Genomic DNA, 15,899 nt, shown 5'->3' on the forward strand with positions numbered 1-15,899 from the left:
AGTTGCAACGACCTCAAAAACATCAAAATTATTAGAAATTGGTAGCTCAAGGACTTACATGCAAAGAAACATGGTTGGCTGAACTTAAAACTCTCCCATGGTGGTTCGGTGATGGAAAAAACCAAATGGGGGAAGAAAACTATTATGTTTTCTTATTTTATTAACCTTTATTTTATTTTTATCATTTCATAATAATATAATAACATATAAAACACATAAAATTAAAAGAAAATGAAGCTTTAACCATCCACCAAGTAAAGAATAGGTAATTTACCCATTAAGGTCACCCAATTTTAATTCTTTAATCAATTTAACACCTTTAAACTAATAGCGATTAACTTTTTCAATTTTTATGATTTAGTCATTTTTAATTAATTAACTATCAAAATGTTAAAATTTTTCAATGAAACTTTACTACCACCTTAATGACATTTCGTAAATATTTATAAAAATATTTACAACTTGGTTTATAGAAACGAGATCTAGATACCTCATTTTCTAAAACCACTTGACCTTAGGGTCATACCACTTGAACTTAATAACTCACTTATATAACATAAATTATCAAATCAAAAGCCTTTTTAAAACCATATTTGACTCATAAATATTAAATAATAATATTTACTAAACTTACTCATTGAATTTGGTGGCCTTGAAACCACTGTTTTCTACACCACTAGAAAACGGGCTATTCCATGGAACAAGTGAATGAGTTACCTCATTTCATTCCAATCTTGATTGATGATCGGCTACTTGATTTTCAACACCTTTTCTATCTTGGATCTCAAGGTCAAATTCTTAGAGTAAGTGTATCCCTCGAATCAACCTCGATTTAGCATCTTTCTTCGTGATTAAGTATTTAATGGTCTTATGGTCAGTAAATATTATGACTTTCATACCTATGAGATAAGAACAAAACTTGTCAAAAGAAAAGAGACTATAGAAAAGAGCTTTTTCAGTTACTGTGTAGTTAAACTGGGCTCTTGTTAAAGTTCTGCTTGCATAGTAGACAGTGTGAAATACTTTGTTCCTTCTTTGCCCCATCACAGCTCCAACAACGAAGTCGCTTGCATCGCACATTAACTCAAAAGTGAGTTCCAATTAGGTGTAACAATTATTGGGGCTTAAATTAATCGATTTTTCAACTATTCAAAAGCTTTTAAACATGCTTTGTTGAAATCAAAAACTTCAAACTCCTTTCACACTAACTAGTAGTGGTAATTTCTTAATTACGTCCATTTTTGCTTTATCGACTTCGATCTTATTTCTGGAAATTTTATGTCATAAGACAATTCCCTCTAAAACCATAAAATGGAATTTCTCCGAGTGAAGGACAAGATTTGTGTCCTCGAATCTCTTTAGTACCTTAACCAAATTACTCAAACAAACATCGTAAGTATTACCAAAAAAGAAAAACTATCCATGAAAACCTCAACAAAATTTTGTATCATATCAGTAAATATTGCCATCATGCATCGCTAAAATGTGGTAGGTGCATTAAATAAACCGAAAGACATTCGCCTAAAAGTAAACATACCATACGAGCAAGTAAAAGTGGTTTTATGTTGGTCTTCTAAGGCTAAAACTATTTCGTTATATCCTAAATATCCATCTAAAAAATAGTAATATTCATTACCTGCTAGTCAATCCAACATCTGATTCAAAAAAGGCAACGAGAAATGATCCTTCCGAGTGGCTTTGTTCAATTTTTTGTAATCAATACAGGTTATCCAACCTATGACAGTTTTTATCAGGATTAACTCATTACATTCATTCTCAACAATCGTAGTTTTTCCTTTCTTGTGTACACATTGTACCAGACTTACCCATGAACTATCTGAGATGGGATAGATAATTCCTACATCTAACCATTTGATCACTTCCTTTCAAACTACCTCTTCTATGATAAGGGTTGAGTCTCCTTTGCCCATTAATCATAGCTCTTTCTCCCTCCTCTAAAACAATTTTATGCATATCGAAAGAAAGCCTTATACCTCGAATATCAGTTATGGTCCAACTAGTTGCCCTTTTAAATTTCTATAAAATAACAATTAGTTGCTCCTTTTGTTGTTCTATCAGTTTTACTTAAAAATCACAAGCAAAGTAGAACATGTACCTAAATAAATGTATTTCAAATGGGAAGGAAGTACCTTAAGTTCGAGTTTGGGTGGTTCCTCGATTGAAAACTTGGGTTGCACAAAATCTCGAACTTCAAATTCAAGTAGTTCAAACCATGCTGGTTGAACATAATCCCTCGAATTGGCTTCCATCAAAGCCATATTTTCATTACCTTTTTCATCTTCAAATGGTTGAGACCCTAAAGTGTTCTCCAATGGGTCTTTAAAATTATTCTCCCATTCCATAGAAACTAAGCTTTCAAGCTTTTCCATCACTGACCATTCCTCTATTGGATCAAGAAACTTTGTTACTTTCAGAACACTAAATGTTACATGATCGTCTTGAACTTTCATGGTGTGTTTTCCTTTTTGCACCTCTATTAACGTTCTCCCCATAGCTAGGAAAGGTCTCCCTAGGATGATCACAATTCCTTATCTACTTCAGAATCTAAGACAATGAAATCAACAGCAAAATTAAATTATCTACTCTTACTAAAACATCCTCGATCTTTCCTTCTGGGTATGCTAAAGATCGATCTGCCAACTGAAATGTCATAGTTGTAGGTCTTACTTCACCTATTGCTAACTGCTTGCAAATAGATTTAGGCATCAAGTTGATGCTCACTCCTAATTCACAAAAAGCTTTACCACAGTAAGATTCTCCAATATTACAGGGTATAGTAAAGCTTCTAGGGTCTTTCAGTTTCAGAGGAAGCTTGTTCTGTAAGAACACACTGCACTCATTCGTTAAAGCGACTGTCTCATGCTCAATAAGTATTTTCTTCTTGGACAGGATTTCTTTCATGAACTTCACATAATTGGGCATTTGCTCTAAAGCCTCCACCAATGGGATATTATTGTTAAGTTTCTTTAGAACGTCCAAAAACTTCTTTAATTGCACCTCTTGTTTCTTCTTGTTTGATTGGAACTTTTGAGGATATGGAGGTGATGGAAATTTGGGTTGAATCAAACAACTTTCTGAATAGATAAATTTACATCAAGAGAAGATGTTAGCTTATTAGAATTTACTAGGTTAAATCTTACCTTATCAGGCTTTGTACGTTCTGGCTCTACTGGTCCAAGAATTTCAAATAATGGTTGACTTTCCTCCTTCTCAGTAGGTTCATCTTCAATCACAACCTTCTTGGAATTCAAATTCTTACCACATTGTAAGGAAACTACCTTGCAATGTTCATTACATAAATTTCTTAGATTTTCTGTATCGCTTGGTAGGGTTCCTTACGATCGGTTACAAACCTCCATAGTTAACTGACCCATTTGGTTTTGTAAATTATTTAGTATTGCAGCGTGGCTTTGGATTAATGCATCATTCTTCTCCATATACGCCTTCAACAAGTTCTCCAAACTGTTAGATGACTCAACTTGTTGTGGTTTTAGAGGTTGTTGGTTCAATCCTTAGGATTGGTTGGGTCTATGTTGCATGTAAGTAATGTTCGGTCCATTTCCTTGATTACTCAAGAAAATTTCGGATGATTGTGCCATGAAGGATTGTAGAAGTTGGAATGTGGTCCATGCCCACTTCTACTTTGTTGTTTATTCCCTACGTAATATACTGACTCAAGATTTGATGGACAATTTTCAAACCATCCCCACAATATATGTAGGAAATAACCTCGAATTGACTTGGTGATTAAGCTGCAAAATTATTAGAACCATTAACGGTAAACTGTTTCAACATTGAAGAAATAGAAGATATTTGAGCTTAGAGTGATGCCAGCGTGTCCACTTCATGCACTCTAGAAGTTTTGCGATTTGTTGGCCATTGATAAATGTTGCTATCGATCCTTTTAATGATCTCGTAAGCCTCATTATAAGACTTCGATTAGAGAGCACCATTCGTAGAAGCATTTACCATCAATCTTGTGTGTGCATTGAGACCATTATAAAATGTCTCCTACTGGATGCAGTGTGGAATCCCATGATAAAGGCACTTAAGAAATAATTCTTTGAATCTCTCTCATGCCTCGTACAGATATTCGTCCTCCAATTCTTGAAAAGTAATTATCTCATTTTCCAACTTAGCGTTTTTGCTAGGTGGGAAATACTTAACCAAAAATCTTTCTGCTAATTCTTGTCATGTAGATATTGAACTTGGTGGCAACGAATTAAGCCTTGCTCACACTCAATCTTGCAATGAGTATGAAAACAACTTCAACCTCAATGCATCTTACATCATACCGAATATCTTAAATGAATCGCTCGCCTCCATGAATAATCAAAGGTGAATGTATGGATCTTCCATGGGCATACCACTGAATTGGCCCACCATTTGGAGGATTTGAAACAACACTAGTTTCAATTCAAATTGTGGAGCCTTAATCTATGGTCTCCTAATTTCCAAATTTAATTAATTGAACAAGGGCACAACGTACTATCTTCTGGCACGATCCCTGTCATCAACAATAAGGATGGGATTGCGCATATGACTGACTTTATTTCCTTATCCATTATTTTGATTTCCAAGTTTCATCTCTGCTTGTCTTTGAGTTGATCTTCCACGTCTCCTCTGTCTAAACGTTCGCTTGATTTCAAGGTTTACAGGTAGGAAATCAATAATTCAATCTACGCTCACAAACACCTAAAAATAAATCACAACAAAAACATAAATAAAAAAGAATAAATTAGTAAGGTTGGAAGTTAGATAAATATGGAATAAAAACCAAATTCAAAAGAATAATTTTACAAAAATGATTAAGGCAACATTCCCTAGCAACGGTGCCAAAAACTTGTAACGCTCAGTTTGTGCAATTGTACATAATCGTTATCAAGTAATAAGTAAAAGAGTTATCATTTCCGCAGGGACTGTGTATGTTAATCAATATTTTGTAAGATTAAAGTTAACAATTTGGTGATAAAAACACAATATTTTGAGTGATGATGATTAAGCTATCTAAATGCAAGATGATCCCTAATGAAATTTAATCTAAATGCCAAGGATTAAATGAGATGTATGAAATGAATTTAGCAGCAAAGACACAAAATTCAATAATCAATAGCATGAATAGGCAGGGATAATTACATCTTTCAACTAAGGTCATTTTCCTCATGTTTAACAATGGTAAGAAAACATTCCATGGTAACTCGATCTTTTATGAGTTTGGAAATCAAATTAAGTCATTTCAAAATATTTTACATAGTGAAACATGCATTTTACTAACCATATTAAACTAAGGGTTTCTTAGAATTCATGTGAAGTAATAGGGACGGATCAGGTTTGAAACAATTTAACCACATAAAACAAAAAATTAGACCAAGATCTAAATTAAGCACGCACTTTTCAAATATTGTGCCCATTAGCCGTCGTCTGGTTAGGATCACTCAGCTAATTCCAATGCACCCAATCACGTATGAATGAAAAATATACTTGAATTTAATTAAAAACATGATGGACTGAGGCATAAACACTATAAACATGATTTAACAAACTTCATTGAATAAATGCAATCATCCTAGCTCAACGGATTTAAGCTACCATTGTTGATGAAAAGATCATAAAGCACGTTGCAAACATGATTAAATCAAAATAACAAAGTAAAGGAAGAATAAACTTCGCTCAAATCAGTACTCTTGCGAACTCCAAATGAAGACGTTTTCCTCTGATCCTCATGTTGCTCCTTTAGTAATTGCTCCTCAAGGTGCCAGCCCAAAAGACAACCTTATCACAGTTTTGGTGGCTAAAACTTAAGGGAAGTTTGGGGTGCTAGGCATAGAAAGAAGGAAGAAAATGAAAGAAAAAAAATTGAATGGATGAGTAATGAATGAAGGAATGAGGGATGATTTTAAGGATTAAGGGATATGAGTAAAGGATGTAGGGATGAATGAAAAGGTGAGAGGAGTGTGATATTTATACTTGAAGTTGATAGCTGAATTTACTAAAAATGGTATCAAAGACCCCTTGGTTCTCTCCCATTAATGGCCGACCATAACAATTGGAAATGAGGGTGACTTGGTTACTTGATTTAAGCATGGAATAATGTTAAATTTAGCCATTGGGTGGACAGTTTCTTGAGCAATCTTCATGTGCTGATTTTTAATGATTTCAAAGTATAGGGACTTCCAATTAATTGTCCCAAAGTAGAATTTTTGGCAGCCATAGGCTTGTGCAAAATTTGGGCTTGATTCCCCTTTGTTGGACGATTTTATGACCCAATAAATAATTAGAAAGGTCAACCATGTATCATCACTTAAAATTGGTCAAATTAACATCCTTATGACCCAATTTCGCTTGGTTTGCCAAGTAGGGTGTATTGGTTCATGTCCATGCAATAATTGTATTGAGCTCCATATTATATCACCTCACAGTCCCACTGCATTATTAAAATATAGCACATTAATAAATAACATGAAAATGATTTAATTTATGCAAAAAATTCATATAATAAAGCATAAATTTGCATATTCCAAAATTCATGTCCATGATTAAGATTTAAGCAAAATTCACTAAATTCATTAATAATCGCTCAGGATTAATGTTATTTTTAAGTAAAAAGGTGGTAAAAATGACTAGAAAAACCCAACACAATTTAGAGTTTACAATATACAAATTAATTTTGATACCTCGATAACTTGAGAATTTTTTAAAGTGAATTTGTATTAGTTTACAAAGTTACATTACTAACAATCTTAGAAGTAATTCCCATGACCAAATGTTTAATCTATCACCATCAATCTAAATCATACAGATGAGTAGTAGATACAATCATGCGAACCAATAAATATTCATACAATTCAATTGTTAGTAATTCTGGAAGATTATGTAACGAGAATTCTTAAGTCACATGGGTATTCTAGGCTCGTCACGTTTTGAGGCTTAGGACAGTATAAGTTAATAGGATTATGGCTCAAAATGGTTCAAACACTAGAAATAGTTAGGCACATGATATTGTTTCCTTTTCACCCCTAATTTTATCTTTTTAGAGCTCACATCCTTAGTTCTCCTTCTCTCCCCTTCCTTATCTCTGAATATTAAATATACAGACACAACACAATATTCCTGAATATAATTAGCTTTGTAAGTTTTAGTGCATTCTGAATGAAAAAGGGTCCTAATCATACTTGTGATTTGTATTTGATGACATTCTAATTATTTCCTTATTTTCACACACATTGCTTTTAACTCGTTCCATGCTTTTATTTCACTCACTTTGCTTTTAACCTTCACAATACTTTTGTTTCCTCACCTAATTTTTCATTTAAGTGCATACTTTTACGAGTCCCATATTCATTATATTGTATCGTTTCTTACGTTTTCGCTTACTTTTATTTTGAAACCTCCAAGATGTTTCTACCTAAACCCTCAATATCTATGGTCTGATGTCTATTTCGTAATGTAATAATGGACCAAAGATAAGGGAAAGTTCAAGTAAGTTTAAATTTCGGTTTATGGCTTCCATATGGTCATTTCATCAAAAAGAAGTTATTAGCCTCAAATAAGGAGACTAGGGATTCATAGCATTAAGGTATGGCCATTTGATAATTGACTATTCAAACAATTCCTTAGGTCATCCCTGAGTATCCTACAATATATAATTTATGTCATGCTTCGAATTAAACCAAAGAATAATAATCAATTCAATCACTCATGTATCTAAAAATATTTATAATTATTTTATCTTATATGGCATCAAATTAATAATTCTTACATAGTTTCTTCTAATCTATCATGCAATTTAACTAAGTAGCTTAATTAATTTTCCTTAAAAATAATCAATTTATCTCATATCAATAAATAGTTTCGTGCTTGAAATAGATCATTACACACTGTATTACTTTCAACCATTATTCATAGTATTAATATAATCAAAGCACCATGCAATAAAAACCAAAACAATTTATTTTTCGTATATTAAATAATTACAAAAAATCCAATAAAACTCACAAACCAAATATGAAATCCTATGTACTCCCCCACAATTTAGAACATATACATTGCCCTCAATGTAAAAGAATTAAAGCACAACCAACAGTTAAATCCCATCAATGTTGCAATGTGATGTTCTATTTTGGATGTCGCGAAATCAAGGTGCGACGTCGCGACATGGAACCGAGCTTCTAGCTTCTTCAATTTTTCGGTTCTGTCACTCTGTGATATTTACACCTGTTATGGAACAGAGCTAAACACAAATAAGATTAATACTAAAAATAAATAAATAAATAAAAAGTATAAAACAAAATTTAAAACAAAAAATAGAGGTTCTTTAAAAATCGGGGTGATCCATGTCGCCACCATAGAAGAACTTCCAGTTGGTTTTGACACTTTGATTTTAAAATTGTTCCCCTATCAATATATCCAAACCAACCTCTTCGATTGATTCCATTGATATTACCTTATTTTTCTACCAATACGACATCCACATCACGAGCCATTTGGTACCAAATCTGAGCCAACACCTAATTATTTTTCAAGGTATTATTACCTCAAGCTTCCTCCGCTCCATGTCGTGTGAGGTTTTAGTTGCTTGAGATTTCCCTCTATCATCGAATGAGAATGAAATGAACTCTTCGACCTCTTTGGTTGGCACCTTCCCAACTATGGCCAAAAAGTGTATTGGCTCCTTTACACTTTCACTCAAAATCGGTTGAAGCTTTGTGTCAGTTGCTACTGTTAAACCTATGTTTGTTGCTACACCAATTGGATCAGAGACTACTTCAGCCATATTCAATTCCTCCCCATGATCTCTGGTTCCAAACTTTTGCTGACTTCTATCATCTAAATAAAGGTGGTTGATGACAATATCATGGTCCTCAGGATTGAAGTTAGGAACATCATACACAACCTCTTCCCTTGGAGCTAGCGCCTCAGATATTTGGTGGAGCATTGTCCTCATTTGTGCCATCATGTTTTCCATATCCGATAATAGCTCAGACTTGGAAGACTTAGTAGTTTTGCGTGCGGGCATTTCATACGAATCGAAACAACTTTCTGTTGGATCGCCGGCACCCCTATGGTGCAGCAGAAAAATAATAATTTGGTGATCCCAACCAGGAATCCATGTGTGAGGAACGAATTGGGGTGAAAAGGTTGCGAAATTAACTAATGTTTATTCAGAGTAGACAGCAATGCCTCAACAACGAGTAGTCTGATCTGCTGTCAAACCAAGCCATAATCTATCGTGATCCCAGCCTCTACGTAATACACCCAGTTGACTACGAACAGAAGAAATCCCCAAAATAGTTTTGAAAGTGATTTTTCTTTGACGGCTGCTAGACCCAAGCAAAGGAAAAACGGGATCCTTATAAATCTTTTATTTTTAGGGTTTTTAGGAATTAAATAAATATAATAATATTTTAAACCGAAAATTATAATTCCATTAATTATAATATAATTTCGGTAAACCATATATTTATTTGAATTCATATGCTAACCAAATTCATGTCCTCATTATGCGTACAACAACCTTGTACATAATGCGTTGGAAATTTGATTATCAATTTAAATTAATTCTATAATTAATTTAATTCAAGCGACCCCCAGAAACAATACCAACTATGACTTATTCCGTTCATTTCAAATATAGGGTGTGACCTTGTAGGTTCCTGTAATGTTAGCAATAAACTAGAATGATTCCAATGTTACAAACAATGAGTGGCATCTAGCAATGCATCATTGCTACCTAAGTCACAAGAGATCATGATTCGACATAACTTTTTTATGATTAACCTTTTATGCAATAATCCTTAAGTCATTTATCTCTGGATTGGACACAAGTCATGGAATAGTCACACTTGCATTGTCCATTCCATGTTCCTTGATATCTTAAGCAGACTATGATATACAAATAAGTATGACATCTCATATCAACTTATTTGAGCATGGCCATGCATTTCTAGTCTCACTTAATCAAGTGGCCTAAGATATTACTCCCATTATGTATGAGGGACTTATTCTATATCGACCAACCATATTTCTCTACATCGATTGTGGTATATCCAACATCAGCCTTTATGGAACAACCAGTTACGGTGTACGTTTGACTGTATCAAGATATACTACTCACGATGTTGGGATTATGATGATCTCAAGTTTGAGGATCATATACATATTAATCACTATGAGTAATGTCGTGACAATTACATAATAATCCAAGAAACATACTCATAATGGGTCAGTCCAATATGTTGTTCTCTAAGACACATATTTATGCATCGATTCTGACATTCCATATCAATGACAACTCTTTATCATCAATCAACTGCATGTTAGTCTTAATGCATTATCGTTGTCCTATCCAACAATAATACTTGACTAAGGATCTTTTAAGAATAATCATATTATTCTCAGGACATTATTATAAAACAGTTTATTTATACACACAGAAAAGAAACTGAAATAATAATGGTAACGCCTTATATTAATAAACATGATAAATCAAGTATGTTTTTTTCAACCATCTCATGATTGATCTTTGGGCATACTCTAACACGTTCAACCAGATATCCAGAAATCTTATCTTCTCTATCATCACTACATTGGTTTGTCGAAGCTCCATTACCCAACTCAATCCTTCGTTCACCTTCCATTCATCACACTGCTTGAAATCATCGTCAAATTCTCCAATGATTGAATTTGATAGTCAAGAAGGTAACTAAAAAAGCAAGAAGTAATGAGAAATAACAAAAAATAAAATAAATAAATTTTCACACTATATAGCTGATTTTTCTTTCGATTAGTATTATTTTAAAAACAATCAATTCGATAACAACTATCACCATCGCAATCCTCAAAAATGACACCAACAACTTGACTGCCTCCTAATGTGCAAACGTCAAGAGTGTAAATACTACAAAATTGAAAGATAAGAGTTAAGTGTGGTTTCTGCAAGCGTACAGTTCAAATTGTAATATAGAGGTGTTACAATAGAACTCTTGATAAGTATTCTGAGGATTTACCCAAGGGATTCCAAATAGGATAAAATCACTCTTAAATTAATTGCCTAAAATAATCACTAATCAAATTAAGTCACGAATTAGTAGTGGAATTTCATAATAGAATAAAGATAATAATTAAATTACACTAAAAGCTAATCCTAGGTTAAGTTATTAAATTTTTCTATTCCTAGTTTCGACAATGCAAGCTCCCTAGCCTAGAATCAATTGAAATCCTATGTATTAACTATGACAATAATTACCCTTAATTTAAGTACTTACCACCCTTACATGCAAATACTCTCTCGGTCTCATCTTTTCTAACGATTACCACCTAAGATACCCTCTTGATCTCACCGCTTGGCGTAAGTTTTACTTAATAGGTTACCCTCTCGGTCTCACCTATCTAGATCTTCTACTATGGGCATCTCTTCCTAGTATACTAAGTTCTCCTGAATATAGACTTAATCTTAGATGACAATTTACTTAACGAATTAATCAGTTTAACAATTGAATCATGCAAGATATTGATGAAGCACAAGTTATTCTCATATGTATACAAACAATCAAATGATAATATCAATAAAAGAGATATAAATGAGAGAATTGGGAAAAGAGAATGCTCATGAATAGATCGATATAGGCATGGTTCTGAAACAATCTCCGCTTGCCATTATCTCCCCGTTGCAATAGAAAACTTTGATTAAACGAACATAAAATAAACTAAGTGAAAATTATGAACGAAATAAAATCTAAATAATTATATGTGTCCCTAATCTGTTGTTCTCAGATATTACTTATAGATTACAGGCATTATGACCTAATTAGGTCAAGGAAAGACGACTAAGCATGTTAATTTAGATTGTGTAGATGAAAACATACTCAGTTGATATTTTGTCTCGTCATAGTAGTGTCATGACACCCTTAAGCCTATGTCACAACATTGAAGGCAATATACTCTTTTTACCACGTTTAGCTCGGTGTCACAACATAGTAGGCAGTATGCTCCTTAGGCAATCTAGAGACAGTGTTGTGATATCAAAGTTGGGTGTTGCAACATTGAGAGTAGTCCACTCCTTCGCCTTAATTGGGGTCTTGCACACTTAATCAATATATTAGTCTTCCCTTAGGCCCAAAGTAGCCTAGAAGGTCATAAATCACATAAAAATGCTTATTTTAGTAACTTTAACTAGAAAAATACTGAAAGAAAATTCTAACTAAAACAACTCTAAATTACTTGAAAACGAACTCATTAAATGTTAAGAAGAACCTAATTTACCACCACAAATTGTGGTAAATCACTTATCTCGAGACATTAAAACATCAAAGAAAAAAAAAAGGAAAATTGGAGAGGTCGAGGCCTAGTCTCCAAACATAAAGAACCTTGCCTTAAAACATAACATGTAGTCTTGAGACATGTTAAAATTTGAAGATAAAAATCCCAAAATAATTTATGATTTGTCTCGAAATATGGAGACTCTTGTCTCAAGTCATAAATTCTAAATTTGACATTTGAGTTTAGATTCAAGTCCTAACTCTAAAATTAACCCGTATAACCCCGTAAATTGATGGAATGAAATTAATGAGTGTATAAATGCATGATATGAATTATTTTAATGATTGAATGGAATGTATTTGTGTTATAGTAGCTTGAGTTACTTTGCAATGTAATGTTACATCTCACATTTGGATTTGGCAAAGGAGACGGTTGTGGGGAGTTACATACAAGCGTTAGTAAATTTGTATTTTTTGAATTGTCAATAAATGGAGGAAACCCCAAGAATTAAGAAAAATCACTACCTGAGTAAGCTAAAAACAAACTAATAAAATATTAAAGTACAATGTTCCCCATCCTAGCCATATTAGTACAAGGACTACTGGACTGATCAATTAGCATAGGTACATGATTGGCACCTCACCTCTCCGCAGCCTAAGTATGAAAATACTTGAAGTTCACTTCCCATGTTTCAATTAGAATAGATTGAATATCTACGTTCAATAGATTTAATGTTGAGCTAACAATTTATCCAGCTCACTCAGAAGATCTAACTTAGAGTTACCAGGACAAGTACCATTCCTAACTGCCTCTACCCTCTGCTTCAAAGTGCTGATAGGAGGATCAAAATCCCTAGAATAATTCCATAAAGATAACTAGGCTCCATAGTAAATCAACTTTTCAAAGAATGAAGGTGAGAGATAAGAAAACCAATTAGAAGCCACAAAGTTAGAAAAATCTTACTCTACAAGCCAAATATTCTGAAATCTAAATCTTCACAACCTCCATTCATGATAAAAACAAAAAAAAAAAAACACGGGCAACCAGCTTAACCAAACTTTGACAAGAATTGGCACTAACCCAATTGTAATGTTTAAAATATGGAAATCGCTACATCCAACCTGAGTTTAAAAACTCCATATCCAAACACTCCATAAGAAATTTCTTAGTGCCTCAAAAATATTCTCAGGTGAACCTTAAACCTAACATAGGAACTACTAAAACATTATAGTCAATAATACGTTATTGAAAGCTAGAGCATAGAGAGCTTGGTAACTCTAACGACCACAAAAGCACATAGCCATCTTGTTTTCTAGTCAATTCTGACTACCCATAAAATTGAGAACATTGTCATATTGATTGATCATTCTGCTCAAAAAAAATATCGAAGTAGTTACTACTAAACATACTAGAAACCAAAATGGTTGATCTGCCACAATTTGATGTGCCAGATTAAACTAATTTTTGCACTTTAGGAGCTTGAAAACAACCATTATCATTATGTTTTATTTATGTTTTAGTAAGTTTAATTAAAATTAATAAAACATGCAAACTGAGTCTTTTATTAATCATAGGGGCCGAATGAGGCCAAAGAATGAGCTAATGAACTTTGTAAGTGTGCATGAGACCATTAAAAGGCATACTAAACTGGTATTGGTCATTATGCCGTGACACGGAGGGTTCGATGTTACAACATAGGGAGCAAAATGGAGAAATTTTGAGATTACCTTCGATGTCGTGACATAGCCTAAGGGTGTCACGACATACCCCTAAAGACATCTAAAGAAGAGTATACTAACTTCTATTTTGCGACACAGGTTTTGATGTGTCACGACATCTACCCTGAATAGGAATTAATACGAGCCAAAGGGCGTGTCGATTTACACAATCAAACTTAAAGCTCGGGAACAGTAGCTAACCCTGGGTTAAGGATGATAGCCACCTTAAATATATTAATCGGCTCACTTGTCACATATTATGGACATCAATTACTTAGCTTAGAATCTCTCTTTTAATTCCAGCTTAGCTTTTCTTTTCTTAGGTTTTAGATTTATCTAAAGTTTGTTCTTGGTTTTATTTTGAGAGATCTAATTTGACGATACAATCAACTCTTGTGGATTCTCTTTTATTGATAATAAAACTTAGAATTTTTCTTAAACTCTATACTTTCGATTCACTTATCATGTTTACGCTTTATATTGACTCTATATTGTTTATGAAAACCATGAAGAACTAGTCCCTCTATGGGGGATTTGTGACTGCAGGTATAATCTATTAACTGTTTTGTAGGGTTACTCAATAGATCAACTATTTGGGAAAGGAAGAACCTAAACCCTAGCCTTGACAACCCTAGGAAGTCATCAAGGTGGGAATTAACCCAGAATTGGTATGGCCTATCCATGAACACCTTCACCCCAAGCCGATCTGGATTGTGAGGTCAGAAGATAAGTAGTCCTTGCTGACTCGTTATTCTAATGGACATATTAGAATATCCTACTAGGATATGAACTCGTTGATTGATGAGGAACCCGAAGCAAAAGTTAATAAGGATTGTCGAAGCGAGCTAATCACCCATAATCAGATTTGATTAATTCCACTTCTCAATTTCTTGATATTTATTTACTTATCATTTTATTTGTCTTATTATAAAAAACCCCAAAACATTTCCTTTATTTCTATGTTCGTAATATAACTTATTTTGAGTACTAATTAGATCTTTTGGTGTTTAGGTTAAAATTGACCTAGTGCTAGCTTCCTTTGGGTACGATCCTCGGAGTAGTCACCTACTCTGTTGCAACTATATTGCAACCTGAACTGTATACTTGTGGATACGACATCATTTGTTAGTACATCCGGAGGTGGTCAAGTTGTTGGCACCGTTCCCGGGGAGGCAACACCACTAGTTGATTTTAATTTTTACTCTTCAATAGGAATAATTAGGGAAATTTTAGGTTATAGATATGAATTTAATTTCTATTGTTACTAATCTTCTCTTTTTGGGTTTGGTGTATGACTCGTAGTAGGGGAATAACTATAGAGCCAGTCACAGATCCAGAGACAATAATTCAGAGAAATTGTCGATAGCAACAGCAGCAGCAACAATAGCAGATGCAAGATCCACCACCACCTGTTGTAAGAAATGTATCACGTGAGAATCTGTTGTTTGATGAAGCTGACGATAACGCTTTAGGAGATCCACCAGCACCACCACAGCTACCCTCAAATTTACATATGTCACGTACCGAGAGAACCCTAAGATATTACACATTACCACTTTGCATAATGAGGCCGACTATTAAAGCTAACAATTTTAAGATCAAAGCAGCAATGATTCAGATGATCCAGAATAATCTGCAATTTAGGGTTAGAATGATAAAGGATCTGAATCAACATTTTAAATGTTTTCTTCAACTTTCTGATACTTAAGATGGGGAGGATTTTAAAACGATGATTGTGCAACGATTTAGATGATCTAGAATAATCTACAATTCACAGCGCCTGGGAACATTTTAAAATGATAATCCAGAAATGCCCACGCCACGAATTCCCTAAGTGGATGCGATTGCAGGTGTTTTACAATTGGTTTGATGCAAATGCAAGGTTCGGGTTAGATGGAGCAG

The 15,899-nt window shown here is 33.7% G+C and overlaps 1 protein-coding gene across 1 annotated transcript; it reads right to left on the minus strand.

Annotated features, from left to right (window-relative positions):
• Window positions 1-2,539: 2,539 nt before the first annotated feature.
• LOC107898296 (uncharacterized) lies at window positions 2,540-9,037 on the minus strand. The gene is made up of 4 exons (XM_016823813.1): window positions 8,555-9,037; window positions 3,179-3,299; window positions 2,790-3,095; window positions 2,540-2,565 (listed from the first exon to the last, which is right to left on the minus strand). The coding sequence occupies exons 1-4, from the start codon at window positions 9,035-9,037 to the stop codon at window positions 2,540-2,542; spliced, it is 936 nt and encodes a 311-aa protein (XP_016679302.1).
• Between the last annotated feature and the right edge of the window lie 6,862 nt (window positions 9,038-15,899).

Source organism: Gossypium hirsutum, chromosome D04, assembly GCF_007990345.1.
Source record: "Gossypium hirsutum isolate 1008001.06 chromosome D04, Gossypium_hirsutum_v2.1, whole genome shotgun sequence".
NCBI classification, from domain to species: domain Eukaryota; kingdom Viridiplantae; phylum Streptophyta; class Magnoliopsida; order Malvales; family Malvaceae; genus Gossypium; species Gossypium hirsutum.

Bases quoted from the DNA above. Each gene is read 5' to 3' on its own strand.
- LOC107898296 (XM_016823813.1), bottom strand. From the start codon at position 9,037: ATGCCCGCACGCAAAACTACTAAGTCTTCCAAGTCTGAGCTATTATCG. The intron at 3,096-3,178 runs GTACAAAGCCTG...TTATCTATTCAG, and splicing joins TGGACCAGTAGAGCCAGAAC to AAAGTTGTTTGATTCAACCC. The intron at 2,566-2,789 runs GTAATATTGGAG...TCATTGTCTTAG, and splicing joins TAGAAGCTTTACTATACCCT to ATTCTGAAGTAGATAAGGAA.